At 58.3% G+C, this 15,922-nt stretch overlaps 2 protein-coding genes across 2 annotated transcripts; both read right to left on the bottom strand.

Moving 5' to 3' along the window:
* Positions 1-352: 352 nt before the first annotated feature.
* Positions 353-5,936, bottom strand: NAT16 (N-acetyltransferase 16 (putative); the record flags this gene model as incomplete). The annotated part of the gene is given in 6 exon segments (XM_082669866.1): positions 353-784; positions 786-917; positions 1,541-1,558; positions 1,562-1,765; positions 5,182-5,363; positions 5,930-5,936. Coding segments are annotated over 6 exon segments (975 nt in total).
* A 3,390-nt stretch (positions 5,937-9,326) lies between these two features.
* On the bottom strand, positions 9,327-15,298 carry MOGAT3 (monoacylglycerol O-acyltransferase 3; the record flags this gene model as incomplete). The annotated part of the gene is given in 19 exon segments (XM_082669867.1): positions 9,327-9,619; positions 9,702-9,819; positions 9,823-9,910; positions 10,487-10,580; positions 10,583-10,657; positions 11,013-11,220; positions 11,458-11,532; positions 11,613-11,722; positions 11,944-12,058; positions 12,090-12,312; positions 12,688-12,745; positions 12,832-12,958; positions 13,054-13,236; positions 13,345-13,553; positions 13,728-13,932; positions 14,042-14,143; positions 14,147-14,190; positions 14,193-14,237; positions 15,283-15,298. Coding segments are annotated over 19 exon segments (2,250 nt in total). The 3' UTR covers positions 9,327-9,464.
* Positions 15,299-15,922: the final 624 nt, after the last annotated feature.

A 15,922-nucleotide genomic window follows, 5' to 3' on the forward strand; every position in this document is an offset into this window, starting at 1 on the left:
CCAGGCTGGGGCACGGACAGGGAAAGGCTCCGAAGCTGTGAAGGAACCCATTCTTTGGTAGGGAGAGGGAATGGGTGGACAACAGAAGCGCGAGTGGCTTCCCCAAACCCGGCGGTTCAGATCAGGTTGTGGGCAACTGCGTTTGGGGGCGCTAGAGTCAAGATGGCAGACAGAGATGTGAGGGGAAAAGGGGAGGGAAGGATGGACTGCGGGTAAGTGTAGGCGGCAGAGCCGACGGCCGAGGGCAGGGGGAGGGGCGGAGCTTGCAAACAGCAGGGGCGGGGCTTTGGGGGGATACGAGGAAGGAGGTGGGTCTAAAGTGCATCTTCTCTCCCCTCCGACTGGAGAGGCCTTAGATGTCGGCCTCCAGCAGGTATTGTTCGGTATAACCCTTGACCAGCTCGAGCCCCAAGCCAGCCTGGCAGAAATCAGCCAGCTGTAACCACAGCTGGGGAGCCAGGAAGAGCTGGCACATGACGTTGAGGTGGACGAGACGCGGGGCCTGGCGCTGCAGATGCCACAGAAGCTGGCTCTGAACCTGCGCGCCTTCGCTGACGAAGGTGTAGATGTTGACGTAGCGCCACGTGCCGTTGCCGCCAGGTGGGATGGGGAAGGGGCGCGTGCACAGCGTGAGCACGCGCGGGCGCGCGCGGCTGTTCACGCGCCACTCCAGGCCCTTGGCCGCCAGCAGGCTCAAGTTACTCTCGCTCGGCCGGTAGGGCTGCCAGTCCTGGATGATGGTCCCGCCCGGAAACACGTCGCGCTGCACAGAGGGCGACTGCAGGGGAGGCGGCCACGACGCCGCCAGCCTCCGACACGGCCTCCGTGGGCAGCGGCGAGAAGGCCCGCAGAGCCGCCAGCCGCGCGCCCAGCTCCTCCAGCAGGGCCGACACGTTGAGCTGGACCAAAAGGATGCCCTGGGGGGGGGGGGGGCACGAGTGATCGCGGGGCGGGCGGCGGGAGGGCTGCGAGCCCGGCTCCTCTTGGCACCGTCACTCCCACATTCACACCCACGGGCTCCCACCTGGGCCCCTCGAGGGCCGACCGTGCGGGGCCGGGTGAAGTGGGGTATGTGAGAGCATGCAGGAACCAGGGGCAAGGCCTCCGAAAACCTGGATCCCCAATGACAGTGGAGATCAATGTGGAGTAGTCAGGGTCGTGGGGATGTGGACCCTAAGAGTGGAAGCGAGGGAAGCTGATCAGTCAGTAGGATGCGGGAGACGGAGGGGAAGGACAAAGGCTCAGATTAGGATGTTTGGGTCCCTGAAGAGAGGCGGGGACGCTAAGCCGGGACGCCTGGGCTCCAGCCTCCTGGAGTAAGGATGGAGGATTTAAAGACGGGCAGTCGGGAGCTGTTCGACTTTCCCTGGGCAAAAGGGCCTGGGTAAGGACTGGGAGTCCCAGGGCAGGGCTCATGGGCGCCCCCACTCGGCAGAGCCGGGAGCGAAGGAAAGCCGGCAACTGGCTGCATATAGGGTGACAACGCCCGGAGGCCCCTCGGGGACAGGTCCGCCCATCCGAGCTCCCTTGTCCTTCTCACCTGCTTGGTGATTAGGTGCTATTGCTTCAGCTCCCGGGACCCCAGCTGGTCGTCCCGGGTGAGTCGTGCCACCTTGATCCCCGGGTGCCTTCGCTTGACCAGCTGCGAGCAGAGGCGCTGCAGCATCCCAGCCACGCCCTTGCCGCACTCCCAGGGCGCCGCGCGCAGCCCCTCCACCAGAGCCGTCTCCCCAGCGTCGATCACGTGCACCGACCCCAGGGCGATCTGCGGGCCGAGGCCGTTAGGGGGCCCCCGCCCCGCCTTCACCCCCGCCAGGGCTCTCCGTTCAAAGGGCTCGCCTCTTCCCACACGCTGAGCACTCCGTCGTCACCACCCCGGGCGCTGGGCCAGACCCGGGGCCTGCCCAGGGAGCTCTCCTCAGCACTTGGGTCTTGGATTCAAGAGCCCGCGGAAAGATCATTCGCGGGCGTCTCTTCCACCTCTTAGATGCTCCAGACCCCTGAGCATCAGGTCCTTGCCCACTCGCCACGCCCCCTTTCTTTGGCTCCACTCCCAGGAGCCTGCTACTCCCAGCTTCCTCTTAGCTCCGCCCCGGAGCCCATCTCTTAGCTGCTCCTGCATTCAGGCCCTCTTGTGCGAGAGTTCAGTCTACTCAGGGGTCCAGACCCCATTCTAGCTGCTCCCAGCCCCAGACTACCCCCTCTTGTCTGCTCCCCTCTTTCTGTGCTCGGAATTCTAAATTACAGAGGCTGTCAGGTTCCTCCGCTATTCCGAGTTCTACACATCCGCCACGCACCCTCACTGGCTGGGCCCCTGGATCCACACGCCCTTCTCTCTCTCTTCTTTTCTTCTTTTTGGGAAATTTCTTCCTGTAATCCTTGCTTCATCTCCCACTCAGGCTACCCCTGCTCTTCCCATTCCTCAGAGTTTCCTGTTTGGGTCAATGGCCTGTGGTACCCCTTTGGCATCCAGCTCTTCTTTTTCCCCTGCCCAGAGACAGGACGAAAGAGAAAGGCCCGTCCCCAAGTCCGGATGATTCCTCATTTCCAGATCTCTCTCCTCCAGACCAACCAAATCAACGAATCAAATCCCCTCTTCTCTCTTTCAGCCAATTAGAATTGTCCACTCACATAACCTACATAAGCCTCAGTAACCAACATCCCAGGGGACACACATACCAGCTACTTTGAGGAGGGTGATTAGACTTTTTTTTTTTTTACAAGAACATGACCTAGGTTTAGGAGATGGGACCAGCAGGGGCACCAAGGGGTGGGTTAGGGATAATTTTAGCTTCCATGTCACAAACATGGCTTATGTAAGCACAGTGTGGTTCCAACACAAACAAGCTTCAAAACCAGGGCTCCATCTCCTGCTTTCTTTTCCGTCTAATTCTTAGGCTTAAGACTCTCCCAGGTAAGCTGGGGTGACGTTAAGACAGCTCAGGCCAGTATCATCAGAGGGCAGGGAGAAGCACAGGCTCTTAGAGGATCTTAGAGCCCCTGCCATGGCCACTAGGGACCGTCAGGTTCAACCCATTCCTTTCACAGAGAGGAAATCAATCAAGGCCCGAGATGGTTAAGATCTTGCCTAAGGTGAGTCAGCTTGGACAAAGCTGGGCTAAAAGTTAAATTTTCCTGGATCTCAGGCCAGTGGGGAGATCTCCGACCCCAGCCTGAAGAGCAAGGATAGGCATGACTGGGTCCTTGGCAGGAGTCAAAGTTTCCAAGTGCTAAGGGTTAAGCTGACTCAGAAGCAGAGATGAGATTGCGGGAGGAACACACACTGCCCTCTCCCCACCGTCAATAATTTCTATGCCAAAAATGAGCTCAGTCAGATTACTTGCACCAGGTTCTGGGGATGATGAGTCCCAGAGAGGAGCAGGTTATCTTGTGGCTCCCATCTGGATCTCCAGACAACCTCATCAGCTGTTCATGGGTCCCTGGAACATACAAGCTGGTACTTCAGGGATATTCCAGCAATTCCCCACTGCCCCCATAAGGGGGCAGAATGTGAGCAACTTGTAGACCGGAACACATCCTACTAGGTGCAGACATTAGGCTCCATTTTCCCTCTTACTTTCAAGATGGGGAGACTATTGCCAAAGAGTGTCTGCATCTCAGATAAAGATGTGTGTAAGGGGAGGGGATTCCCAGGGTCACAGGAAAGAACGGGGAACTTGCTAGTTCACCCTGCATCTTTTCTTCCCCGGCACTCTACTCCTATTCCCTTTGGGGGAGATGCAAAAGTTCTAAGGTCCTTCAACCCTGGAGGAGGTGGGAGCTGAGAACAAAGCAGGTCAGGGGTAACAGGCCAAGTGAAAGCAGCCAGCTGGCCCCACAGCCCTTGCTCCACGCTCTGATCCCTTCCCACCCTCCAATGTGGCTCCTTGAATTCTAACTCCCATTAGGTGTCTAGGCAGAGACAGAGGCAGCCCTGTGCCCCTGGGCACTATGGGAAATGTAGTCCAAGCACCCCCTGGACCAAGCTCCAGGAAAGGGGGCAGCATTTCCTTATCATCCTTGTATCCTTTCTCTCAATCTCATAAATATGAATGATCCACTCTGGCGAGAGGATGATTGGAGTCGTCGCTGGGCATGCCGGGAGCCCATCCCCCACCCCATCTCTCTCCCACCAAACACACCTGAAATATTGATGGCCCTGAGGTCGCAGCTTCTCTGAGCTGGAACACGGAGCAGAGGAAGCAGAGAGAGGAGAGGCGGAGTCAAAGAGACCGCAGCTACACAAAGCGCCCAAAGAAGAGAGCGAAAAGGACTGGAGCCGAGGCAGAAAGGAGACCAAGGCAACCTGGAGACGATGGGGGGTGGGGGAGAGGCACTGATACCAAGTCACAGACATGACACCTCGTGACACAGGGCACAGCAGATGCCAAACAAGTCCTAGCACGCGCCCCCTCCCCAAGGAGACCAGAAATAGAAAGCAGCTTGACACACCCCCTTCTCCCCGTGGTGTGTGGTGGGGAAAGGGGTCACGGGGAGGAGAAAATCAGCAGAGGCTGGAAGAGAACAGAGACTTGAGAGCAGAGGCAGGGGAGACAAGATGAAGTGAGGCAGGGGCAGGGGATGAGGAAGATGGACCAACGAACTGGGGAGAGGGGGTGCCTCAGAGGGCCACGATCATGGAGAAGGGGCGGCTGTATTGGAGGGTGGTCCCCGGTCTTTTGGGGAAGCAGGCGGGAGGGAGATCCCGAAGGAAGCTGTGTACTAGGCAGGAGGCCCCCTGGGCACCAGTCCCACCAGACTGGGACAGGTGGGAGCCAAATGACGATGGGAGGCGGAGGGAAAGCTCCTCTGAACACCTGGGCGAAGTCGGGTCTCAAGTTATCTGGGACGCGGGGCTGGGATGGGTTGGGCGGTAGGAGGCGCAGAGGCTCTCTTCCCCTGAGGGGCGTGGCTTTCTGCTGCCCCCATTCCGCGGGGGAGGAGCATGCCAGCCCCTCGCCCCCAGGCCTGGCTGCCCCCCTACCTCTCTCAAGCCAGGGCCAGGGACTGGCTGCTGAGAAGCCGATCGGGGCCGGCCGCGCAGACAGCGAACGGTACCTAGAGCGGGGTCACCTCGGAGCTCCGAGGGTCAAATTCCGATGACGCGCGGGGACCCGGCCGCCGCCGTCCGGTCCCGACTCGGAGTTCCGATGCGAAGGCCGGGTCTGCTCAGTCCTGCACGCGGGCTCGGGCGCCCAGAGCTTCGGGATTCGGGCGGTACGCGCGGTCGCTGCTCTGCTCGGGCTCGGCCGAGGGGAGGAAACCCCAGTGATGCAGAGGAAACGTGGCGCGGATCTGGAGCGGACTAGGTTGCCACCGGGGGCTGGCGGGCGCTGGGGGCAGGCGGTGGGGTGGCGGGCCGCCTGGGAAAGCGGAGTGGCCCCTGGGCGGCGAGGTGGGCGCTGCTGGGTGGCCTCTAGCCTTGCAGACGAGAGTCCGCCCCTTGTCCCGGTGGGGGGCGGGACTGAGGGTGGGGAGGCGTCTTGAGCGTCGGTGGAGGGGCCTGATTGCTGGCTTAGTTATGGCCCCATGCCCGCAGCATCTCTATGTTGAGTCCGGGAATACCCCCCACGCCCAGTCCCCCTTCTCCGGGAGCCACGCCCCTACCTCCCGCAACGTCAGCCCCTTTCTCTGACCTCCGGCTGCTAGACAAGTAACAGCGGCTGGAAAGGGGACGCGGACCCCAACACCCTGGGGACCTGGTCGGAGAAACTGATAGAGGAAATTGGAAACCCATGAAGATCAGGAAGGGTAGAGACACCAAGTGGCAGAAGCCAAGAGCTGAAAGGAGCAGAGCAAGGCCAAGACGGGTCAGCCGGGCCACCACTCCCCGGGGGTCGCCGAGCAGCCTCACGCCCCCCTCCCAGCCCTCCGCACTGGCAGGCTCAGCTCCACTCAGCCACGGACATCTCAGCCGCGGGCATCTCACCTGCCATCAGGCAGCAAGGCCCCCGCGGGGCAGCACGCAGAGAGAAAGACTTCAATGTACACCTGGGGACACCCGAGTACAAGAACACAGACCTCTGTGCACACGGCTGGGCACCCGTGCTAACCCGGTGGGTGGACGAAGGGGGGGAGGGAGAGCGCAGTGCAGACCCGGAACCGGAGTGGCTGCAGCTCTGCTGTTGACTCTGGACAAGCTGGTGACCCAGGCTCTTACCCCCTGGGAGCTCCCCACCCCATAAAGTGAGACAAAAACACCTGCAGTTCTACCTGCAAGGAACCAGGAAAGGGATGGATGTGAACGTCCTTTAAAACCTGTAAAGTGCTGCAGAGGATGGAACACCACCCCCTTGTCTCCACTCTCGTTCCTGCCCAGCTCCCATACCCCCCGCTTCCCACAGAAGTTGACCTCTCACCTACCTCATCCCAGTTTTATACTTTCCAAGGTAATCACTCCATAACCTGGTAATCCCACTGGCTGTGCTAATGTGAAAAGATGGAGGATCGTGTTCCTGGACTTCCACACACAAAGCCACCCCAAGAGTTAAAGGGATCAGAGTCATCTCTTGACTTCAAGGCCAATAGGCCAATAAATAAGTCACTCAACCTTTTTTTAAAAATAAGACTTCCCCCCATTTCTGATTTTTTGAAACTGCTAACACACTGTGCATCTCACAAAGCTGCAGTCAAGGTGGAATACATTCCAGTGTGGGAAAGGACCTCCAAAAGTTAAAGGTGCTGGAGGAAAACGTCACTAGTGGCCGAAAGGAGATGCGATCACACCCTAATTCCTTCTCTTTCACCAGAAGACTCCCCTCTGCCACCAGAAACGCTTGGATTGGTCCAACATTCACCCACCTCTACTTTCCTCAACCAATCAGAATTGAAAGTTTCCCAAAGTTCCAGTTTTTTCATGTCCAAGCTATAGGTGGTGTTGCATTCTTCCCCCAAAGGCTCAAATATGGTTGTCTTACTGAAATTTTATCGAATATTGATGTTTGACCTAAATCCAATCATTTATTAGGGGTTACAAAACGGCGATATTCTTAATCTGTCATTCTGGGTCCCCCCTCCCGTTGGAATATGCCTATAAAAGGAAACTTGTTCTCTTCTACTATGATTACCCTTAGAGGTAGTTTGTTGAAGGAAAGACCGGATAAATGCTTACATTTTTCCCTTTATTTGTTAACTGTTCAAATAATGTGGTCGTTCCTCAGCATCCTTCGGTGGTGATCAGTTATTACTTTCAGACCGTTATGAACCCATTGATTTTAAACAGGCTTAATGTGCTGCAATCCAGTGCTGTTATTGCCCTTATGAATGTTGAAGCTAGCCAACTTTTTTGATAAATTGATGTTTTAAAGCGACACAGAGGATCGCGCTAGATCTTCAGGAAGCACTACGCGGATGCGGAGCAGGGGATGCCCTGGACCAGCCTGACACGTTGGCTGGTCAAGGGAAGTGCGTCTTAGAAATTCCCCCCTGGGGACTTTCCTGGCGGTCCAGTGGTTAAAACTCCGCGTTTCCAATGCCGGGGCCGGGGAGCTGCTTCGATCCCTGGTCTGGGAATTAAGATCCCACATGCCACGGGGTGAGGCAAGAAAAAAAAAATCGCCTCCAGATGACAAAGAAGGGCAGGGTCCCTCCTGCGCAAGGGGAAGCCTGAGCAAAGCCCAAAGCTGAGAAACAGCCTGCTTGGCAAGAACAAGCAATTCTGGGTTGCACCCATCCTGTAGGTAGGGGCTGGCCAGCCAGGGGTGGGCTTTAAACAGGAGAGTGACAGATTGGCCTTGTGAGTAGAGGTTGCCCTCTGGTGGCCACATGGACAATGGCAGGGAAGGAAGAAGGCCTGCCAGGAGGCAATGAGCTGTGCCCCTAAGGCATATATTCATATATTTGTAAGTTAGACTCTTCCAGATAGGAGGAGAAACCACACAGTGTTGGGGGTTATTATCCAGATACACGGCAGGAGAAATGGGACAGGTAACCTTGACGGCTCTGTACTGTGGAGTCCAGAGCTCTTGAATCTACAATAGATCCTTTAGGCAGTTTAGTGACCCATCTTCTCTCTGTGCACGTGGCACCGGCCCCCAAAGAGAAGATCCCAGAGCACATGTTTGTCACCGCCCAACCTGGAACATTCTTTGTCTAATTTGCACAAAGACCACGTCTCGGTGGATACAGCACCCAGGCAAAAGCAGACAGCACTTTTCTGTGTCTGGTACCCTGTGTGTCTACAGGGTAGGGCTCTGTTTGCGGGGTGCCTCAAATGCTGTGCTGAGGAGTTCACACCTTCTGACAATGAGGATCCGGTCCCAGTGAACAGGAGGAATGGCATGATGAAAACAGTGTTTTAGGGAGAGCATCTTGCCAGCGTGAGAAGGTGTTAGATGGGAGATGAGAGGCAAGACCCCTCCTCTCTGAGGAATGGTCCCAGAGGAAGTCCACGGGAGGGATGGGGGCCTGGAGTAAGAGAAGCAGCTAAGAAGACAGGAAGAAGAAGACAGGAGGCCAGGAAGTGTGACTGGGGTTCTGGAAGGTGGGGAGAGAGGAAGGCGGTGAGGGTGATTCTGGCATCCCTAGCATGTTACCGGGGAATGATAACGTCTGGTGGCAGCGGGCAGTGCAGGATATTAAGCTCCTCGGATATGCAGATGCTATGTTTTGTCTACAGATGGGTTGGCTTTTCAGGGCTGCAAGGACTAGCAGTAGGGGAGGACCCACTGGGGCTGGAGCTCTGGAAGAATGACCAGAAATAGGTCTGTAGAAGAGCCCACATTAGGGTCTGCATGGGTGGCAGGTGAGTGGGGATAGCCCCGGGCGCAGTGGGATTCTCACTGTCTGGGGCTGGAGCTTCCGAAACAGCTGTAATGATGCTCTAATGGACCCTAACCTCCTCCAGCCTGCTGGGTCGACTCCTCTACCCATTCAAAAGGCTCGTCCCCAGCCCAGCCCATCCAAGTGCTGACCGCTCGCTCTCTTCTTTCTCTGAAAAGGCTTCCAGATGTTTCCTCCTGGCTCCATCCTGGGTGAGTGGGCACCCACCCAGCAGAGAAATCCAAGGGTAGAGATGGGTGGGAGGACGATGGCTGACAGTTCTTCTCAATCCATACACAAGGATGCCAGTGCAGCCGTCCCATGAGCCTGAGTACCTCTCATTCACTTCCCAGGACAACCCCGTGTATGTTCAGTGGATGAAAAATCAAGCCGTGCCCTTGTGATCTGTGCACTTCTCTGTGTTGTATTTCAATAAAAATTAGAAACCCTGCAACTCTGAAGTAGGTAGCCCCGTGTTATAAGGAGGAAACTGAGGTTTGAAAAGCTTAAGTGACTTGGATAAGGCTACGGTCAGTTGCTGGTGGAGCTGGGAATCCGATGGTGGGCGTCCGATTCTATGAAGTAGTGGTGTGAGAGAACTACCTTTTATTGGTGCAGTAGTATGGCAGTAGGTGGGGGTCTCACTGCACTGGGATCAGGGGCTGGTGGGGCTGGTGAGTGTGGGGGGAGGGGTAAGGCCGGGGCTAGATGAAGGTGGGGCGAGTAGAAGCTGGGACACTGCAGCTTTCCTTGTGCTCATCAAACAGCTGCTCCAGAGCCTTCACGTAGAGCATGTGAGAGTGGTCAACCTGTTCCTCGGTGGGCCCGGGACACTGGGGCACCGGGATGGGGCAGCCCACTGAGGGGAGAGGGGAGACACAGGTGATGTGCTGCTTATGAAGCTGATGGCAGCCTTCTCCCCTGGAGACGGGCACACTCACCCACAGTGGTCATGGGCCTGGAGAAGGGCACCAGGCCCCAGGAGTTGGCTGAGAAGAGACCACAGCCCCAGAAGATGCAAGGAGAAAAGCCCAGGAGCTTCTTGAAGCCCAGCATCTTCTAGCACAGATGCTGCCACAAGTCTGGGGCAAAAGCCTTAACTCTGAAGATATCATTCTCCCCAAAGGAGTACATGGGCACCAGAGAAGTGCTGGAAAGGGGCGACAAGAGAGAAGACGGGTGGTCAGATCAGCGTCTCAAGGAGTGCCCCAAATTCCTCCCTCGCATGATTCCACTTCCCAAGGCCATTTGAAGCAAATGACAGTGGCTACAAAAGAGATCTGAAAGAGGGATTTACATTACTTGAGGAAAGACTGTGTACTGGGCCTTCCTATATACATCTTCTCATACAGTCTACAACTGCAACATGGTGGCCAGGTAGGTATTAACCCTATTTCACAAGTAAGGAAGCGTGCAAGCATTTGCCTTTGAGAGGGTGTCATAAAAGAATTTGAACCAAGGGCGTCTGAGCCCCGGGGTCCTGTGACTTGCACTGTGATCCTGTCTCTCTCCGCCTGGGAGGAAGCCTGGGGAACTGGCACCGGTGCTTGGCACAGAGGAAACATTCAAGGGGCAAGAGTGCCCTCTAGGTGTGGTCACAGTGTAAGCTCTGGGGACACACAGGCCCACCTACAGGGGTGCGGGTGTGTAGGGACAGACAGTGTGGATCCCCAGACGCACTGTGGCTTCTGAGCATTCAGGGCAGCACCCCTGGGCACCCACTCACCCGTGTCTCAGTGCCAGGTGGACAAAGCCTTTTCGATTCTGGACAGTGAGGCAGTGCTCCCCTGGGATGGCATACAGGGACTCGTGGGCCCCCTAACCAGGACGACCACAGCCTGCCCGACGTGAGGCTGAGACAGAATAAAATCCAGGCTCTGCTGGTCCACGGAACATCCTCCCGCAGGTACGAGGAGGTGTGGGAACAGTCACCACCCCGTCCTTGGCTCCCTAGCCCCTTACCCCACCCCTTAGCCTAGGAAGGGTGAGCCCCCCATCCCTTTCCTTCCAAGCTCCCCTACCCCTGTGCCCATGTCAGTGCGCCCTGCAGCACCTCTCCCAGCAAGGATGCAGGACGCTTGCTCCAAAGCCATTCACCGACGCCCACTGTGAGCCTGGCCAATGTTCAAGCCAGGTCCCTGGGCGGAATGGTGGGTGGGGGTCACTGTGGGGGGGTGGCTGCCTCCTCCCCTTAGCTCAAGACTCAGCAAAGGATAGAAGGTAGCCTCGATAGACTGGGAAATGGAGGAGGCCATTCAGCATGGCCGTCAAGGGCCGAAGCCTGGGGAACTGCTGGGAGAAGCTGGAGCTCTTAGTGGAGAAGTTACAGAGGATTCCCATGGCCATGATCCCATGTGGGTGAGCGACCAGCAGGTAGTTCCGGTCAGGGGGCAGCTCTACCGTTTTCACCAGTTTTGGGGGCAGTGGGCAGGAGGAGGGGAAGAAAGCATAGACAGCAGGCTACCTGCTGAACAGAATTCCCTCCACACCAACAGACTTAACTTAGGGTTAGAGTTCAAGGTCCTACGATGGGGTCAAGGGCACAAGGGGCCCCCTCTGGTACACCATCCCACCCCTCCCCCATTGCCTGAACTTAGGCAGCTGGGGGCTCAGACTTCAGCATAGGGAGGGGTGAGTAGGGGGGTACATAGGGGAAAGGGAGGAACCAGAGCATCTCCTTGGAGGGTGACCTGTTGCCTTAATGGGAAAATAATCCCTTAGGTGCTTCCAAACAGTCCAGTTCCTCATCCACTCAGAACGCCTTCCTCCTTGGGCAGACAGATGAGGGTGGGAGAGTTCCTGGAGTCACCATTTATCACCTCTCACTACTTGGGTCCTTGTTTAGTGCTCACCTGGGGGGCGGGGTGTGTGTCCCGGTCCAGGAAGAACCACACCAAGCAGAGAACAGAGAAATACCAGAGCGACGTGAAGAGGAGGAAGAGAAGAAGGGAACAGAAGGAGCCTGGGGGAAACATGGGAAAGAAAAATGAACTATAGCTTTTGAAACTCCAGTGGCTCCTCCCCTCCACCCTCACCAATGAGATCACTGGCCATCTCCCAGCTGGACCTCTGGCCCCTCCCCCTTCCCTTGACCCTCGGACATCCTGGCAGGTGGGGCTCCAGCCTTTCTCCCCCCACCCTCCCACTTGCCTCCTTCCCCAGTGGACCCCGGGCACCACTCACCCGTGAAGAGGCAAGTGCGCACGTAGCAGTAGGCGCTCAGTATAGTAGGCGCGCAGTACAGCAGGCGCGCAGTATAGCAGGCGCGCAGTATAGCAGGCGCGCAGTATAGCAGGCGCTCAGTATAGCAGGCCCTCAGTATAGCAGGAGCTCAGTACTTCTAGCCGCCGCTTCTTCAGGGTTTTCATACTGCGGGAGGGCGGCGGGGCTGTGGAGACTCCCATTCGCTCCCCTTCTGCCAGCAGGGCTCCAGGACCCGGAGGACAAACGATGAAGATTTCGGTACGAGCCGGGGAAGCCTTTCTCGTCCGAGTGGCCACGCCCCTGGGGCCTCCCGGAGTTGCTTGTAGAGGGCTGTGTGGATGGGGAGACCTTGGGATCCGGAGCGCCACAGGTCTTCACACACTGATCTTTGAACTCCATACGGTAGGTCTGGGCTGGCCGCTGGGCGGGGCTGGGAGCCGGGGTAGGGGCCGTGCGCTGGAGGTCCACCCCCGCGTGCATTAGGAATCGTTGTGGGGAGCGGTCGCAGAAGAAGCCGGAGAGCCCACCGACTGGGTCCCAGCTGAGACTCTTTGATCTCGAGTGCGGCCGGCAGATCCTGGACGCACGCCCCGGGTGTGTTTGCGGGTCTCCGGGAGTGTCTGGTCCCCTCCGAGGCCCGGCCAGGCGCGCGAACTTGCCCCGCCAAGTACAAACACACACACACACCGCAGGTCTGTACCCGCCTTTAATTTCAGTCCTCACCCGCAGTCACCGAGGGCACCGGTGGGGGCCGGCGGCGCGTCTAGATGGGGGGAGGTGCCTGTCGGCGGGGACGCCAGAGCGCGCCATGTGCTCTTTCAACAGCTGCTTGAGCCGCTCCAAGTAGACCTCGTGCTGCGCGTCTACCTGCGCCCGGCTGGGCCGCGGGGTTCACTGCGCCGGGATCGGGGCCCCCACTGTGGGCGGAACAGGAGGCCAGAGGGATGGTCGCTAGCAGCCGCCCGCAGGTCACCTTCTTGCTCGCCGCGATTAACTGGGACAGAGTTCAGGGCTGGCGCGGTTGCCAAAGGCAGCCTGGAGGCGTGGCCGGAATCCAGGATTTCACGCCCCAACCGGGGGGACCTTCACCTCCAGCGCGGGGAGGGTGCAGGGGCCTTCAGCCCGGGAGAAGCAGGTGGGCGGGCCGGATAGCGGAGCGGGTAGAGGCCGGGGCTCGCCGACGGTGTGGATGGGCGTACGGAAGGGCAGGAGGAGGGCCCGGGGGCCGTGGAACAGCGGCAGGGCCACTCTCAGCAGTGGCTGCAGCGCTTCCTGTGTCCTTCGCACCCATGAGCCCGGCGGGTTCGGAAACTGCTGGATGAGCTAGTTCTCTCCGAAAGAGAAGACTGGCACCAGGGAGGCCCTGCGGGAGCAACTGACTCCGGACCCCGCCCGGCGCGCGCTGCGCTCCCTCCCGGGCAGCGCTGTCCTCTTCCAGTGCCAACTTGACAACTCTCTTCTGATTCCGATTCGCAAGCTCAGCGCTCCGGGCTTTGCCTCCCACGCCTCCAGGGGCCCTCCCACGGCCAGGAGGCCCCCAGGCAGGGACAAGAGATAGGAGGCGCTGGCCTTGTCCGAGGTCACTGATCCTGCGAGAGAGGGCGGAGGCTGGGGGACCTGACGCCTGATTCTTCCAGAAAAGAGGGCGCAGGGCTCTGGGAAGGTAAGTAGAGGTGGGACCAAGTGCCCGCATGCGGGAGGAGGAGGGCAGTTAGGAGGTGACAGCAGGGACTGGGGCTCCTGAGACGCAGCGCTCTCCTCACCAGCACACATGATGTAGTCCCGGAAGACAGGGAGCTGGAACCAACAGGGCAGCGTGAGCAGGTGGGGCTGGAGGTGAGGGAAGAGGTGGGAGAAGCCAGTGGCCTCTGTGCAGAAGTTGCTGCAGGCCCCGCTGACCAGGACCCCGTGAGGGTGGAAGCCAAAGAGGCAGTTCCAGGAGGGATCTGGATCTGCGGTTTTAACCAGCTGGGGGACACCCCACTGGGGAGCTGACATTGGACTTCGGGGGTGAAGGTCCTGAGAGTCCATTCTGAAGCCCTGCTCCCAGCCAGCGCACCGTTCCCGAGCGCCTTGCCGAGATGGGGAGGTGGTCACGGATATGTCTCCGGATGGCCCAGTTGTGGACCCAGGCAGAGCAGCGGCCCCCTGCCCCAGGTGTGTTTCTGTCTCCATGGAGTCAGACCAGGTCGAGGACCGCTAGGATCCAGGCCCGGCCCAGGAATACAGGAGCAAGGCAGCCAGGCACACCTGGGCAGGAGGTGGTGGCGGTGCTTGGGGGTGTGTGGGGACTCAGGATCCAGAGGTTCGAGTCCCAGGCACACCTGGGCGGGAGGTGGTGGCGGTGCGTGGGGGTGTGGGGACTCAGGATCCAGAGGTTCGAGTCCCAGGTCCCCCGTTTTCCCCCTTCCCTGTTCCATGGTTTCAGGCGCATCTGTCCAATCTACGTCTTTCTCCCTCTCTCCACCCCACAGACCCCTGCCCTGCCTCCCTCCCTCCCGTACTGGAATGGGGAAGCAGAGTGCCAGGCGCAGGGTTCCTCAGGTCTTCAGGGACTCAGTGAGCCCCCCAAAAGGGGAAGACCCATTGCAGGACGGCAAACACTTGGAGGCCCCGGAAGAGGTGGCTGGAGGAGGATGCAGAGGGGAGTCACCCAGGAGCCACCACGGCCGTGAAGCGTACCTTCTTTGACCCAACCCACTGGTCCTGACCCCTGGCCTGGATTCTGCCCTCGCTTCCGCCCCCGCTGCTGACCTGCACATTGGAGCACTGTGAACCCCGGCATGGAAGAGTTAACCACTATTTGGGCTCACAGGGCTGTGACCAGTAGGACCAAAAGGAAAGACCAGGGCTGTGGCTTGGAGCCTGGGGGTGAGGAAGGTGTTTAACTTTGTGGAAGTCAGGACCGGCTCCCTGTGAGGAGCAAGGTTGGGAGAGGTCTGGGCCAGCAGGGGTTGCCATGTGTGTGTACCCTGAAGAGCAGAGCTCCCCATTTGTCACCCAGACCTGGCGCCTAAACGGTAGGTGACCTGCAGGAGGATATATTCCCTAAGGAGTAGCTTAGGGCTCTGTGGGGAGACCTCCAGAGGGAAGGGTTTTATGGGAGAGGCTAAGGATTGGGGAACCCCTCCAAGAGAGAGCCCACTGGTCTGTGGGCACACCCTCCAGTGGGCTGGGGCCAGTCATCACTGTGACCGTGGCCCTGTTTAACACTGACCAGAGGCCTGCAGAGCCAGCACTTTTTCCAGGTCAGGGAACGTCACTTGTTTTGGGGTTTTTTTGGCTGCACCTTGCCTTGTGGGATCTTAGTTCCCTCACCAGGGATGGAACCCATGGTCCCTGCAGTGCAAGCCAGGAGTCCTAACCACTGGACCACTAGAAGTTCCGGTAAAAAAAAAAAAAAGTCCCAGTCTTGTCTTTTGCAAGGCTGCATCCCATCCCCCCTCTTCCAGGAAGCTTTCCTGGGCTGACCCTTAGGATTCCCCTCTCCTGATTCCACCTAACAGCTTAGATGCAAGAAGCCACAGTAAGGTTCCAGCCTGTCTTCCCTCAAAGAACACACGCCCCCAGGGGGACTTACTTCCCCAGCAATGTCCCTGGAGCTTAGCTTAGGGCTGTGCCACCCCACACGTCATGCACTGGAGAAGATGCCATCAGGTGAGGAGAGAATCAGGGTGGAGAGCTTGGGGGCTTTGCAGGGGTGGGGATGGGGGGTTCTCACCTCAGCCCAACAAGGGAAGTCCTTCTTTCAGTCTGGCCCTCCTCACGTCCTCCCCCAGCTCTGGCAATGACAGGGAGTTAGACATGGGAGCCAGGGAAGCTTCCAGGCTCCCGCTCTGCTCTAAAATCATGTCTCTGCCTTTTCTTCTTCTCTGTTCATTTCCTCTGGAAGACCCCGGGTCTCCCCTCTACACTGGGTGGCGGGAGGGATACGGGGTCCACAGGTAGATGAAAGAAT

This window comes from Grampus griseus (assembly GCF_964374135.1).
Source record: "Grampus griseus genome assembly, chromosome: 14".
In the NCBI taxonomy this organism is placed as follows: Eukaryota; Metazoa; Chordata; class Mammalia; order Artiodactyla; family Delphinidae; genus Grampus; species Grampus griseus.